General features: G+C 38.7%; 1 protein-coding gene across 1 annotated transcript; it reads right to left on the bottom strand.

Annotated features, from left to right (window-relative positions):
* Positions 1-7,758: 7,758 nt before the first annotated feature.
* LOC110542319 (olfactory receptor 10W1) lies at positions 7,759-8,706 on the bottom strand. The gene has a single exon (XM_021628931.1). The coding sequence runs from the start codon at positions 8,704-8,706 to the stop codon at positions 7,759-7,761; it is 948 nt and encodes a 315-aa protein (XP_021484606.1).
* Between the last annotated feature and the right edge of the window lie 8,390 nt (positions 8,707-17,096).

Here is a 17,096-nt window from a genome sequence, read left to right as displayed (position 1 = left end):
CAAAAGGACTGAGAAAGATTTTAGAGAAATAACATCTTTCACAATAGCCTCTAATAACATGAAGTTCCTTTGTGTAACTCTAACCAAGCAAGTAATAGACTTGTACGAAAAAGATGACTTCAAATTTCTGAAGAAAGAAACTGTAGAAGGTACCAGAAGGTAGAAAGATCTCCCATGTTCATATTTGGCAGGATTGACATAGTAAAAATGGCCATCATAACAAAAGCAATCTACAGATTCAGTGCAATTCCCATCAAAATACCAACACAATTTTTTATAGACCTTGAAAGCACAATTCTCAACCTCATATGGAAAAAAAATCCCAGAATAACTAAAACCATACTGTATAATCAAAGAACTTATGTATGTATCTCCATCTCTGAGTTCAAGACGTACTCTAGAGCAACAGTAATAAAAATGGCAAGGTACTGTCAAAGAAACAGACTGGAGAATGAATGGAACTGAATCAAAGACCCAGTAATAAACCTACACACGGACACCTGATTATTGACAAAGAAGCCAAAACCAAACAATGAAGAAAAAATAGCATCTTCAACAAATGGTGCTGGTCTAACAGGATGTCTACATGTAGAAAAATGCAAATAAACAAATAAACCCATACCTCTCACCTGTACAAAAGTAAAGTCCAAGTGGATCAAAGACCTCAACATAAAACTAGATACACTAAATCTGCTGGAAGAAAAAGTGGGGAAAAAGCCTTGAACTCATTGACACAGGGGACAACTTCCTGAACAAAACACTAAGATCTCAGGCTCTAAGCAATCAACAAATGAAACTGAAAAACTTCTGTAAAGCAAAAAACACATTCAACAGAACAAAATACAGCCTACAGACTGGGAAAAGACCTTCACCAACCTTACATCTCAGAGGGGCTAATATCCAGAATATATAAAGAACTCAAGAAATTAAATGCCAGCAAACCAAATAATCCAATTAAAAATGATGTACTAAATAGAACTAAATAGAGCATTTTCAATAGAGGAATATCTAATGGCGTATAGGCTTTTGAAGTAAGACCTAATGATTCTTTGTATTCCCCCAGTGTCTGTCATTATGTCCCACTTTCATTTCTCATTTAGTTGATTTGGATAGTGTCTCACATACAAACATTGGGCAGAATACAGGAAATCTTATGGAATAAGGGGAGATAGAAAGACCTGGAGGGGACAGGAGTTTCACAAGGAGACCATTAGAGCCCAAAAAATCTGGCCCCAGGGAGACCTGCCAAGACCAATACTCCAACCAAGGATCATGTATGGAGAGGACCTAGACCCTCTGCTCAGATGTAGCCCATAGTCACCTCAGGGTTTAAGAGGGAGAGATGGTGGGCCTAGGAGGAGATGAGGAAGGGGGCTACAGCTGGGATTCAAAGTGAATAAATTGTAATAATAAAATAAATTTTAAAATTAAAAAGAGCCTTTGCAGGTACACCTCAGGGAGATCAATCGGGTCCTTTAACTTATGTATTCTACCAATTATAAACAAGGTGGCCAGGATGAAACTGCAGCGATTACACGTCTCTGCTCTTCCCTTACTCGGTTAGTGTATTCGTCAGTCAGAGTTGCTTTGCCATATATTCTGTCAAATCTGTGTTGTTTACCTCTGTGTCCCATGCACTGCTTAATTCAACCAGGACTTTGTTTTCTTTGCTTAGTTTCAGCGAAGGCTCAAGAATTTCTAGTTTCTTTCTGCACAGATCTATCTCCCTCTGCTCAAAAAGGTAATATGTGAAAAAAAGATTCAGTTTCTATTTTCTGTGATTTTTTTACTGTGTACCATCTCTTATTTTGCTATTCCTTGTTTATAGCTTAAATCCATATTGGATGTAATTCAGGGTACCAGTGTTGTGAGTATACAGACATTAATATACAAATACCTTAGAAGGGACATTTTGTGAAGAACAATTTAAAGTTCTGCCATTTTTTTAAAATTTATTCTTGCATCCATTTCAATTTTTACCTCCAATAAAGAAATACAATCATAATTAATGAATTGCATATCTAGTTTACTTAAGCTCACTCAATCCATATTTTGTTATATGGGTTATTTCATATTTTCATTGAGGCTTAAACAGCCTCTGCTCATTACATGTAATATCCCTTCACAGTTACTCACCGAGTCCTACATCCTTTAGATGCTGCTAAAAATAACTTAGCATGGGATGTACTCACCTTCTTTCTGCAACAAGAAAAAAAAATATTTAAACTTAAAAAAATTAAATTAAATTAAAAAAAAATTAAAACAAAGCAGAAGAATTTTTTCTTTTTTTTTTTTTTTTATTTTTATCAGTTACATTTTATTAACTCTGTATCCCAGCCATGTCCCGATCCCTCATTCCCTCCCAGTCCCTCCCTCCCTCCCTCATCTCCATCGTGCCCCTTTCCAAGTCCACTGATAGGGGGGACCTCCTCCCCATTCATCTGATCCTGTTTTATCAGGTATCTTCAGGACTGGCTGCAAAGCCCTCCTCTGTGGCCTAACAGGACTGCTCCTCCCTTCGGGGAATAGGAATAGTGCTTCCTCCAGACCCAGCTATACCACTGCTAGGTATATACCCAAAGTTTGTTCAAGTACACAAAAAGGACACTTGCTCAATCATGTTTATAGCAGCTCTATTTGTAATAGCCAGAACCTGGAAACAACCCAGATGTCCATCAACGCTGGAATGGGTACAGAAATTGTGGTATTTTTATACAATGGAATACTACTCAGCAATCAAAAAGGAGGAAATCATGAAATTTGCAGGCAAATGGTGGGATCTAGAAAAGATCATTCTGAGTGAAATATCCCAGAAGGAGAAAGACAAACATGGGATATACTCACTTATATAGATCTATAAGATATGATAAACATAATGAAATCTATACACCTAAAAAAGATAATCAATTGAGTGGACATGGGGTAAGATGATCAATCCTCATTTAGAAAGACAGATGGGATGTGCATTGAACGTATGACAGGAGTCTACTGAGCGCATCTGAAAGACTCTAACTAGCAGTGTTTTCAAAGCAAAGACTCATGACCAAACCTTTGGCAGAGTACAGGGAATCATAAGAAAGAAGGGGAGTTAGTCTGATGGGGAAAGGATAGGAGCTCCACAAGGACCAAATATATCTGGGCACAGGGTCTTTTCTGAGACTGACATTCAACCAAGGACCATGTATGGATATAACCTAGAACCTCCACTCAGATGTAGCCTGTGGTAGCTCAGTAACCAATTGGTTTCCCAAAGTGAGGGGAACAGGGACTATTTCTAACAGGAACTCAATGACTGAATTTTTTCTTTTTATTATGTCATGTTTATCTCAGAAATCAAGGATAATTCTTTGGAAGGTCTACTTTCTTTTGCAACTGAACACTATTTGTAAAAACCCATTCCTTACAATCTATTCCTGTTACAAACAATATTTAGCTAGGTTTTTATACTGTAAAAACAAAAACAAAACAACTTCCCAAATTGAAACCTGTTTTTCAGGCTAATATGATAAGTAGTCCAGGAATTTCATGGGGTTCTCTTCACTAATTTTGGAGCAAAACCCCTTCAGAAACCAAGTGTGGGCATTGTGAAAGTCCCTTTAAGTTGATTTAGCATTACAAAAGCTTTCTCTAGACTAAATTATTCCAGATTTATGTAGTTTCCACTATGGTCTATACTATCAAGAGTGGTAGCTTGTGTTTTATAGCTCCAGTTTTTGGGAGGCTGAAGCAGAAAGATCGAAAGCTTAAAGCCAATGAGAGTTACATAGTGAGACCCTGTCATCATCCAAACCAAATATATTCAAACTCCAAACTATATACTATTAGCTAACTTAAAATTATAGATATTTTTGTGATCTACTGGATGAATATTCTTTCTAAATACATGTGGAACATTCATTCAGTTGATCAGTTATTCTGTCATGAAACAGGCTCAATGCTACAAACTGCAAACTGTGCTACAAATGTAGGACCTTGTAATGAACACCAGTAGCCTATGTAAATTTTATAGACAGTTCGACATAGAAGATTAAAGAAAGAGGAGTCGCTCTGAAATCCTCATGTGTACAATATTGGATTTTTTAGTCTTTTTTATTATTATTAATTACACTTTATTCATTTCTTTTTCAATGCAGTTTATTCAGAAACCTTGAACAATCATCTGACCCTGGGGAAAGCCAGCCCACAGCTTAGCCTCTGGGTAGCCAACCCCAGCATGCTACGTGGGCAATGCAGATAGGTCCACATACATGGAAGCAAGCCAGATCCTCAGCCTTAGCCACATATGGAGTTGTTCGTGACAGAGAGCACTCACCATCGGGAAGGTGGAAGGCAGAAACCAGCTCCATCTTTAAGGCACAGCATTCTGCAGCTCTCTACAGTTCCCCCTTTTTGTTCTAGACGCATCAGGCAAGAGTAGAGGTCTGATCTCTGATATTAGAAATAAATTGGGACTTTGTACCGATGTTCATTTAGGTGTCATCCACCCAAAGAGCATCAGACCCATCTGATACCTTTTTCTCAGAGGCGGGACCTGGGGCATCAACCCGCATGCAATCAGACATGCTCTTCTCAGGGTCGAAAGCAGCTGACCCTGAGTGCAGCGCTTAGCCTCACATCCTGAGCGTAACATTTTAGCTTTTTATGGTAGCCAACCATGCTTGGGGAGAATGTCCTGCTTCAATGGCTGTAAAAGCCTGAATGATCATGGCTGCATTACGCTGTTGTGAGACTCTAATCTTGCATATACACCACAGGCAAACCAAGGAGACCAACACCAGAAGACCTGCTAACGCTTCCATGCCCGCCCATTCCTTCAGATGATTCATGGCTGCAGCAATTCATGATGATAATCCTGTGGCTAGTCCTGCGTCCACTCTGGTAGAATTTATCGTAACAATGGCCACTCTCCGCTGCTCCATCGTAGTATTGAATTCTCCAGTCCAATTACCTAAAATATAGCTAGATAATTGTTTGGACAGATTTGCAGCACAGAAAAAATTCTCATGTTGTATGCTAGCATTAGCCATGAGTCATACTGTGCAGACTGCTCAGACCCTGAATAATCTTTTAGCCAATGTAGCTCATGCCTTAGATGTACAAAAAGGAATTAATGCTCAACTAAAAGGAAGCTTGATGGTGTTCAATCAGAGGATTGACCTCATGCAGGAGCAAATTGATACCCTATGGCAAATCGCTCAACTTGGCTGTCAATGAAAGTATGCTGGACTTTGAGTCACAATATTGGATTTAACTGGAGACTTTGCCAGCTTCTTAGACCAGGCAGGAAACTACAGCGCTTTATTAAGAAATCACACGGTCTAGTACTTGTTTAGTAATCTTAGTTATCTGAAAATATTGGCCATTGTGAATCTTTCTACTTAAATATTCCATTATTATAAAAGAAAGTATTTTGAAGACTAAAAATATATGTTTATAGACATGGTTACTTTATGCTACATGCATTATTCATACTTCTTAAACACTGTGATTACTTAATGATAACACTACTAATAGCATTTTAAGACAAATACAACGCTTACATTCCATCATTCAAAAATCATTTTAAATACAAAATGTTATTAGAAAATGTATACTTGAGCATATTTTGGATATATGCCTAGGTGTGGTATGGCTGGATCTTGAGGAGGTGTTATTACTAATTTTCTGAGAAAGTGCCAGATTGATTTCCAAAGTGGATATACAAGTTTACATTCCCACCAGCAATAGAGGAGGGTTCCCCTTTCTCCACATCCTCTCCAGAATGTGTTGTCATTTGGGTTTCTAATATTAGCCATTCTGATGGGTGTAAGGTGATATCTCAGGGTCATTTTGATTTGCATTTCCCTGATGACTAAGGACGATGAGCATTTCTTTGTTTCTCTGCCATTCACTATTCCTCTATTAAGAATTTTGTTTAGCTCAGTACCCCATTTTTTAATTGGATTACTTGATTTGTTGCTGTTTAACTTCTTGAGTTCTTTATATATTCTTGATATTAGCCCTTGGTCAGATACAGGCTTGATGAAGGTCCTTTCCCAATCTGTAGGCAGTCCTTTTGTTCTGATGACAGTGTCCTTTGCTTTACAGAAGCTTTTCAGTTTCATGAGGTCCCATTTATTGATTGTTGCTCTTAGAGCCTGAGCTGTTGGTGTTCTGTTCAGGAAGTTGTCTGCTGCGTCAATGAGTTCTAGGCTCTTCCCCACTTTTTCTTCTAACAGGTTTAGTGTGTCTGGTTTTATATTGAGGTCTTTGTTCCACTTGGACTTTAGTTTTGTGCAGGGTGGTAAGTACGGATCTATTTGCATTTTTCTACATGTAGACATCCAGCTAGACCAGCACCATTTGTTGGAGAAAATGTACTTTTACTTTTACATGCAATACCATGATATTCTTTCTAAATACATGTGGAACGTTCAGTTGATCAGCTATTGTGTCATGAAACAGTCTCAATGCTACAGACTGCAAACTGTGCTCCAAATGTAGGACCTTGTAATTAGCACCAGTCCCTGAGTTATTCTCTTTGTTACTAGCCCGCAATGTCCCTCTCTACACAGCTTTTATCTCAATAGACTGACCTCATGATAGAATCACACAGATACCAGGTACTATTGCATCTAGCTGGGTCCCACAGTACACGGCTGAGCAGAAGATGCAAGAATGGTTGTAGCACTGCCATCCATGGTTCCTCTTTGTGTGATCTTATTGCTTAAAAGTTTCTTATTCCAATCAAAGATACTAGTCCTTAAATAGATTCTGTTCTGAATCCTGTTCACCTTGGTTTTTGTTAACACTGTACCTCTTCTTAATTTTTAGGGGTCTTAATGAAAATGGTCACCTAGAGTTAAGATGCTTAAGTGTTTTACATTCCCTAGTTCTCAAGAGTTGCAGACATTGAGTTCCTGTTAGAAATAGTCCTTGTTCCCCTCACTTTGGGAAACCAATTGGTTACTGAGCTACCACAGGCTACATCTGAGTGGAGGTTCTAGGTTATATCCATATATGGTCCTTGGTAGAATGTCAGTCTCAGAAAAGACCCTGTGCCCAGATACATTTGGTCCTTGTGGAGCTGCTATCTTTTCCCCATCAGACTAACTCCCCTTCTTTCTTATGATTCCCTGTACTCTGTCAAAGGTTTGATCATGAGTCTTTGCTTTGAAAACACTGCTAGTTAGTCTCTTTGGTCTCCCCACCCCCGAAGGGAGGAGCAGTCCTTCCTGTTAGGCCACAGAGGAGGGCTTTGCAGCCAGTCCTGAAGATACCTGATAAAACAGGATCAGATGAATGGGGAGGAGGTCCCCCCTATCAGTGGACTTGGAAAGGGGCACGGTGGAGATGAGGGAGGGAGGGAGGGACTGGGAGGGAATGAGGGATAGGGACACGGCTGGGATACAGAGTTAATAAAATGTAACTGATAAAAAAAATAAAATAAAATAAAATAAAAGAGTTGCAGACAATCTTGTTATTTCATATTTTTTTTTATCTGAAACTTATGGAATAAACTATTTTTTCCCAATACCTACCTTTCCAAAGCCATATACTTGCCACTCACCCTTACTTTCTGCTCATGTATCTACTTATATCTTTCTAACAAGACTGATCACCCAATCTAAAAATAGCACTTTGTAAAGATTGTCAGCACACATAGGTAAACATTCAGTTACCTTATGTTTATTGTTACTGTGAACATCATTTCAACATCAGCAGAGGCAATACTTTTTAGGAGGACAGGGATGTGCTTATTATATTGGATTTTTCCTATCATATATTTTTCTGGGAGAGATAATTTCTAGTAAGAACTTTTCCTATAGCACCTTTCATCTCATTGTTCCTCAGAGTGTAGATGAGGGGGTTGAGGAATGGGGTTCCCAGTGTGTACACTAGGGAGATGAACTGATCTTGCTTGGGGTGGTAGCTGGAGTTGGGGCGTAGATACATGAAGGCACAGCAGCCATATTGTAGCAACACCACAGTGAGGTGGGAGGAGCAGGTGTTGAAAGCCCTGTGACGACCAGCTGCTGAGTGGAGCTTGAACACAGCAGCCACTATCAAGGCATAGGTAGTAGCAATGAAAAAGAAAGGCACAGCAATGGCTAGTGTGGCTGCTATAAGCACAGAGAGCTCATGGATATGGCTTGTGGCACACACGAGACGCATTACTGGTGGCACATCACAAAAGAAGTGCTCTATTCCCCTGTCCTGGCAGAATGGCAGACAGAATATGAAAACCACAAGTTGTAAGGACAGGAACAAGCCAATGATCACAGAAGCCACAACCAAGCGAACACAAAGAGTTACAGTCATGATGAGAGGGTACTGCAAGGGATGACAGATGGCAACATATCTGTCATAGGCCATGGACGCTAAGAGGAAGCAATCAGCACTACCAAGTCCAATGAAGAAGACCATTTGAGTGGCACAGCTTAGCAGAGTGATGCTCTTCTCTGACTGAAGGGTGTTGGCCAGGATGTGGGGCACCACCACTGCAGTGTAGCACAGTTCTATTCCTGATAGGCTACCCAGGAAATAGTACATGGGTGTGTGCAGGCGGGTTTCTGTCTGGATGGAGACTACAATGAGGATGTTCCCCGAGATGATCAAAGCATAAGCCAGGCTGACACCAAGAAAGCAGAGCAAACGTAGCTCTAAGTCATTGGGATAGGCAAGAAATACAAACTCCATCAATACGGAGTGGTTCTCCCAGGTCATTGGATCCACAGTGCTCTCTTTACAGTGGAAAAAAATATGCATTAGACAGGTTATATAGTTACCTTATAGGCAATTATTTTACTTCATTAATCAAATCTAGATTGACATGCAAAAGAAACAAAGACCTGGATGCTTGTTTTTTTTTATTTTTATGACATGTGTTCACCTATAAATCTACATGTTGATTTCTGCTTACTGTTTAGTCATGAAAGACTTTTAACCCAAAGCATCAGAGGAAGTGGGTTGACACACATAGGTGTTTTCAGAAGACCTGCAGCAACAATCAGATTCCTTCAGAGACTTAACTAGTAAGCTTCAAGGAATTCTTGAGTCAAAAACTGTTCAAAACTGGTAGGAAGAATTCCATTCATTTATCCACTCCTGAATATAGATGGATGGATGGATAGATAGATAGATAGATAGATAGATCTCTCACAAGGCATCAAGTTCATGAGCTATGACTCCGACAAATTTGTATTTTACCCTAGGTTTTATTTTAACATATTAAAGACATGAACAAAACTACTGGAGACCCCCCAAAAACTTTTTGTGACTTTTCACAGGACTGCAGCAGAACAATCCAAAACTTTTTCCTATATTTCTCTTTATTTTCCCAGATAAAATGTCAGATCTAAAGGGAGAAGGCACTTTCCTCAAAAGGCAAAGTCAATATATATATATATATATATATATATATATATATATATATATATATATATATAAAATCACCCCAAAATATCAATGAACAGGCACAACTCATAAAAAAATTCATTTTACACTTTTATTTTATTTTTTTAGTAAACCAAACTTTATTTAAGGAGCTCCAAAAAGGTGCTCTGTTGCCTTCTTTTTTATTATTTTTTATTAGTTACATTTTTTATTAACTCTGTAGCCCAGCTGTATCCCACTCCCTCAATCCCTCCCAAACCCTCCCTCCCTCATCTCCTCCCTGCCCCTTTCCAAGTCCATTGATTGGAGAGGACCTCCTCCCCTTCCATCTGACCCTGTTTTATCAGGGATCTTCAGGACTGGCTGCAAAGTCCTCCTCTGTGGCCTAGCAGGACTTTTAAATCACCAAATTTTAATATTAGCCTTTAGACAATATATTCATTTTAACTAAAATCTGTTTCCAATGACTCCTCCTGACCCCAAATATTGTTTATAGGAAACCATGTCAATGTCACATGCATCTTAGCATAGATGGACCTCTGTTATTTTCATAGCTAAGAAATAGTCTCTGGTTTACTCCTTTTCTCTTCCTTGAATTCCAAAAATACTTTAAATTATTTCTCATGGTGATTAACACTTTGCCTCTTTCACTACTGTACCAAAAAAGAAGGGTACTGTGTGATATGAAACTAATGCTGACTGTGAAAATAACTACCATAATTCTACCAGGCGCTCTATGATGCTGGGGAATATGGAACTTCTCTAATCTCATGTTTTTACTTGAAAAATGGGGATGATAATTACATTTTATTCAAAGTATTATTATGAATTTAAATGGTATCACGATGTAAAATGTCTATCAGAATCCATATTAAGAAAAACTTACTAAAACATGACCACATGATCACCTGTAAGTTTGAGGAAAACCAAATACTTGGCTTTCATTAACACAGTGCCAAATGATAAATGATATTATATACAATAATTGAATTGCACATGAAATAGATAAACATACTTTAAAATGTAGGTTTATTTAAACTTTTAAGATTATTTCATAACAAAATACTTTTTCAGAAGCCTTATGAAAAATAACTACTTTGGAAAACAGTTAATTGCTTAAGAACATGGTGTTTGGGTGTCCAGATATCTAAGGAATATTCTACTACTTGTCTGATCATGATAATTTTATTTTAATTCAGCAAACTCATCATCAGATTAGTGTAGTTAATTAAACATTTAATTTTTAAGAATGAAATGATACTGGACATCAGGACATCATCAATGTACAGTTAATCCACGAAATTTCCAATTCTTGCATCAGCATTAGAAGATAAGATTCTCTGAAATTTCATTTTGTGATTCACTGGAACTCTCATCTACTCTCTCTCCTAAACGGTGACACATTTTCTCCACAAAAGCACTGAGACACTGAATAATGATCCTGTTAGCCCTAAATATTCTTTCTCTGTTATTCTTTGTTCTTTTAACACCATGGTTTGGATGTGTGTCACAATTTAAGCTTGTTCCTCTCCACTTTACATCTTTAAAAAGCACAGAATCACTAAGCAAGAATGATGTGAGAATGATTACCCTGCACATTCTTAAGACCAAGATATTCTAAGTTAGAACAGTACTGCTCATGTCTAATTGTGTTACATAAGACAGGGTTATGAATTTGATATTCAGAAAACCTCAGTTAGACTCCTAATCTCCTAATAAGAGTATAATCCCTAGAAAAAGTCATCTCACATAAATTTCCCTTCCTTTGTGTTTAAAGATGTCAAACTAATAGTCACCTAATAGTGCAAATGCTTGGCTTGATGCATGAAACCTATGCAGGTAGGTGATGCATTCCCTTCTCTCATTTTTCTATATCTGCTTTAGATACAGAAATTAGCAATCAATATCCACTTCACAGAAGAGGCTTAGATGAGCCCCGCATGAGGACAAAGCTTCTATTAAACAGTAAACTTAAAAATTTTAAATATTTCATACATTAACATCTATTAAAGTTTGGTTATTAATATTTTAGTCAAAGTAACTGAACTTTGAAGTGAGTTCAGAGGAACATCGAGTTCTGAGCTAAAGTATTTCTGAAATGTTCTAGTCTATTTATAAGGCTATCAATTTTCTAACTGTATCGGTAGTTTGCGAATCAAGGGATAGATTTAAAAAAAAGACTTCTCTTACCTTCAATGTGAAGAGAAAAGGGATATAATGGTTCTGTCTCCTCTGGTGCACCTGCTAAAGACAGAACCTAGGATATGTTGGCCGATTACATTTGTGAACAGCTTGTGAAGACAGTGATCTTGGGAATCTAAGGCTCCTCTGGGATTGAACCTTGGTAGACTATCCCAAGCAAAAGCCACAGAAGAAGCCAATTGCTTTGCCACCCAGAGTCTTGACTAAAAGGTTTCATTTCCCAGAAGAATGTAGCTCAGTGACTGCCAATGTATCCCCTAATTGCTAAATAATTCCGAGAATTATTATTACTGATTAATCTATTTAAACAGGCACGGAGGTATATATCGTGAATTTATAGTGAACTGTCAAATGGGTAACAACATTGCAAAGGGCACAGTTTTCATTAATTGCATGAAGATTTGTTCCAAAAATGACATACTATCAGAAATTAAGTATTCCCTAGGAAATAGTAAAATGGGATTTACCAATGAAAACCTGGAAAAATGAAAAATAACATGAAACAGACTATCCTGATATAAAAGCTTATATAAATTTTAAATAAATGAAAGTGTATTTACAAAGAAATTGAAGACATATAACTAGAACACATCACAAAGCTGGAAGACACATCACAGTGTGCGTGAGAAACAAGTCTATAATGAAAGTGATAACTTACATATGTTTAAAAAGGAAACACTGAACTTCTGATGGTAGAACAATTGAATTTGTGGACTTGAGAAATGTAAACCGTATCTTATAATTCACAAAGCAGTTACTTTATACCCAATGCCATGATCTATCCAATAAAACCATTGCTTTCTTTCTCAGCACATGGTGGGATATATATTCCATTTTTAAAATGAATTTTTACTTTTGAGATTATAACATAATTAATATTTTCCCCTTTCCTTTCATTTTTCCAAGTTCTCCCATATGCTCCCCCTTTCTCGCTTTCAAATGCATGACCTTCTCAGTTTTTTTTTTTTTTTCTCAATGCAGGAACCTTGAACAATCATCTGACGCTGGGGAAAGCCAGCCCACAGCTTAAATAGCCTCTGGGTAGCCAACCCCAGCATGCCACGTGGGCAATGCAGATAGGTCCACATACATAGAAGCAAGCCAGATCCTCAGCCTTAGCCACATATGGAGTTGTTTGTGACAGAGAGCACTCACCATCGGGAAGGTGGAAGGCAGGAACCAGCTCCATCTTTAAGGCACGGCATTCCGCAGCTCTCTACAGTTCCCCCTTTTTGTTTTAGATGCATCAGGCAAGAGTAGAGGTCTGATCTCTGATATTAGAAATAAATTGGGACTTTGTACCGATGTTCATTTAGGTGTCATCCACCCAAAGAGCATCAGACCCATCTGATACCTTTTTCTCAGAGGCGGGACCTGGGGCATCAACCCGCATGCAATAAGACATGCTCTTCTCTGGGTCGAAAGTGGCTGACCCTGAGTGCAGTGCTTAGCCTCACATCCTGAGCATAACATTTTAGCTTTTTTATGGTAGCCAACCATGCTTGGGGAGACTGTCCTGCTTCAATGGCTGTAAAGGACTGAATGATCATGGCTGCATTACACTGTTGTGAGACTCTAATCTTGCATATATACCACAGGCAAACCAAGGAGACCAACACCAGAAGGCCTGCTAATGCTCCCATGCCTGCCCATTCCTTCAGATGATTCATGGCTGCAGCAATCCATGATGATAATCCTGTGGCTAGTCCTGCGTCCACTCTGGTAGAATTTACCGTAACAATGGCCACTCTCAGCTGCTCCATCATAGTATCGAATTCTCCAGTCCAATTACCTAAAATATAGCTAGACAATTGTTTAGACAGATTTGCAGCATGGGAAAAATTCTCATGTTGTATGCTAGTGACACAAAGTCCAGCATACTTCCATTGACAGCCAAGTTGAGCGATTTGCCATAGGGTATCAATTTGCTCCTGCACGAGGTCACTCCTCTGATTGAACACCATCAAGCTTCCTTTTAGTTGATCATTAATTCCTTTTTGTACATCTAAAGCATGGACTACATTGGCTAAAAGATTATTTAGGGTCTGAGCTGTCTGCACAGTATGACTCATGGCTAATGCCGGGGTGGTAGCTCCAACAGCCGCCAATGAGATGGCAGTAACAATGGCGGCTGTAATTCCAAGATCCCTTTTCTGTCTGAAGAGAGTCATAGCATGAGGGGCATCAACAGGCACAGGCACCCAGAGAGGCATGCGAGTAACCAGGGCATACCTAAATTTACTAGCATTCCAGCATTGGGCAAAAAAGCAAGTATCATTACCACAATTACTTGGCTCTATCTGGGTAACAATGAATAAAAATGGGGGATATAAACAAACAGGTGTGGACTTATAGGAAATATTATGAGAAGCCTTAACCCCCTCGATGGAACATCCTGCATCAGTTCTAGAACTAGCAGTGGTGGTGTCCGAGGTCTGAGTAGGTTCAGGAGACCATTGCCCCCAGGGGCAAGACGTGCTCCACGTAAATTGACTAACTCCATGTTTTCCTCCACTTTTGAAAGTCATTTAAGGTTCTTAAATCATCTTTTCTTTTTTTGTTCTTTTTTTAAATTTTTCATCAATTACACTTTATTCATTCTGCATCTCCCCATAAGCCCCTTCCTCCTCCCCTCCCAATCCCACCCTCCCTCCTCCCTCTGCATGCATGCCACTCTCCAAATCCACTGATAGGGGAGGTTCTCCTCTCCTTTCTGATCTTAGTCCATCAGTTCACATCTAAAGTGGCTGCATTGTCCTCTACTATGGCCTAGTAAGGCTGCTCCCCCCCAGGGGGAGGTGATCAAAGAGCAGGCCAATCAGATTATGTCAGAGGCAGTCCCTCTTCACATTACTATGTAACCCATTTGGACATTGAACTGCCATGGGCTACATCTGTGCAGGGGTTTTAGGTTATCTCCATGAATAGTCCTTGGTTGGAGTATGAGTTTCTGGGAAGTTCCCTGTGTTCAAATTTTCTTGTTCTGTTGTTCTCTTTGTGGAGACCCTGTCCTCTCCAGCTCTTACTATTTCCCAGTTCTTACCTAAAATTCCATTCACTCTGCCCAACAGTTGCCCATCCGGCTCAGCATCTGCTTTGATAGTCTGCAGGGCAGAGGCTTTCAGAGGCCCTCTGTGGTAGGTTCCTAGGTTGTTTCCTCAACTGAAGAATGGATGCAGAAATTGTGGTACATCTATACAATGGATTATTACTCAGCAATGAAAAATAAGGAAATCATGAAATTTGCAGGCAAATGGTGGGACCTGGAAAGGATCATCCTGAGTGAGTTGTCCCAGAAGCAAAAAGACACACACGGTATATACTCACTCATATAGACATACAACATAGGATAAACCCACTGAAATCTGTGCATCTAAAGAAACTAAGCAAGAGAGAGGACCCTACCTAAAACAGTCAATCCCCATCCGGAAAGGCAAAGAGGATGGACATCAGAAGAAGAAGAAAACAGGACCTTCTCAGTTTTAATGCTACTTGTATGAATGCTTTGGGGATGACCATTTGGTATTGGATAACCAAGTTGTGTGCTCTTCCTTGGGGAATATGATTTCCCTCACTCTCAACATTCCTTAGTTGCCTGTAGTTCTTTGAGGTATAGGATTGAGACTGTTTGGGCTTTCCCCTGTCCTCACTAGCATGTTTATTTTTCTTTGGTCTAGGGGTATGATTTTTATTTAGGGAAATTATTTTCTAAACCTAAAAAATCAAGTACATGAGATTAAGTGTTTGACATGTATGTTTATTTGTTTACATATGTAAAAAGCTATGTAAAATTAGGAAACACAGATAAGATAATATGTCTCACATACATCAACAGCAGGCTCTGGAATTATCTATCATGGCTCTCATTTTTCTTACATCTCCCAGGAGCCCAAAGTTTCAGTTAAGTTATGCTAGATTTAGTTATTGACATTAAATTATATGAAATCATAGACACTTGAAAGAACAGAGATTTATTTCTTGTGCATGTTGTCAAAGGAAGTCTATGGATTCAATGCAATCTCACAAATCTTCAGTGACTATAGAAGAAGAAAATCAACTCTAAGACTCATATGGAAATATAAAATTTCATGGTAGTGAAAAGAGGTGGGGATAACAAGAGAAGTGGGAAGAATCATCAAAATAAACTATTCATAAAAATGCATAAGATTACCTGCATTCTGTCCAAAGTTTGGCTATGAGTCTCAGCCTCTGCTTCAATACCTCATCAATGGAGACTTTCAGAGGCCATCTGTGGTAAGCTTTTGTCCTGTTCCCTGTCTTCTCCTGCTTCTAATGTCTATCACATTTGTCCTTCTGAATGAGGATTGAGCATTTTCCCTAGGGTATTCCTTGTTGTTTAGCTTTTTTAGGAGTATAGATTTTAGTATGTTTGTCCTATATTATATGGCTAATATCCACTTATGAGTGAGTATATACCTGTGTGTCTTTCTGCTTCTCAGTTACCTCTCTCAAGATATCTTTTCTAGTTCCCACCATTTGTCTGAAAATTTCATGAATTCCTTGTTTTTTAATTGTGGAGTAGTATTCCATTGTGTAAATGTACCACGATTTCTGTATCCTTTCCTCTGTTGAGGGATATCTGGGTTGTATCCAGATTCTGGCTACTATTAATAGAGCTGTTACCAACATGGTTGAGCAAATGTCCTTGCTGTATAGTTGAGCAAATTTTGGATATATGCCTAGGAGCGGTATAGCTGGATCTTGAGGTAGCACTATTTCCAATTTTCTGAGAAAGCACCAGGTTGATTTCCAAAGTGGTTGTACAATTAAGTTCAGTACTAAAAATAATTGCCAGGTTTGGAAGTCTGTGCAATCATAAGGATTAGAGTTAGTACCTCAAAACTCACATAACATTTTGGGTGTCTCACAAAACCCTGTAACCCTAGCTTTGAGTTCAACACACTAGATTACTCACTGGGGTTTAATGGCCTTCAAACTTACACTGAAAACTGAAGCACCAGGTCCAGGGCAAGATTCTTCCTTACAAAAATAAGCAAAGAGTAATAAAGGAATTTAGCTGATGCTGTGTTCTATTCTGGCCTCTGGAAATGTGCAGGTGAGTGCACCCACACACACATGCACATACAAGAGAAGTATGAATAAGTAAATAATATGTCTTTGGAAAATACCATCTAGGGCTCCAGATACAGAAGAACTGGGTAATAGAGCAGTTACATAGAATGCACATAAGCCTGAACTTGATGCCTAGTACTAAAAGAGCCAAAGCCAGGGATGGTGGTACAAGTTGTAATACCAGCACTTGGGAAGCAGAATCAGGAGGAATTATGTGTTCATCATCACACTCACTTATATAAAAAAGTTTTAAGACAGGAAGTATAAGACTCTTATTCAAATATATAGTTTAAGTCACAATTTTGAGGCTCAATTTGAAACATGATTTTGAAGAGCAGAGTAATAGAGGATATTGATATAGATTTCTTAAATTTGCTTTCTTAAAAAAAATAATATTGTCCTCTGTGGCCTGGTAAGTCTGTTTC

Source organism: Meriones unguiculatus, chromosome 1, assembly GCF_030254825.1.
Source record: "Meriones unguiculatus strain TT.TT164.6M chromosome 1, Bangor_MerUng_6.1, whole genome shotgun sequence".
Lineage (NCBI taxonomy): Eukaryota > Metazoa > Chordata > Mammalia > Rodentia > Muridae > Meriones > Meriones unguiculatus.
The sequence above is the reverse complement of the archived record's forward strand: the minus strand, read 5'-3'. Positions and strand labels throughout refer to the sequence as shown.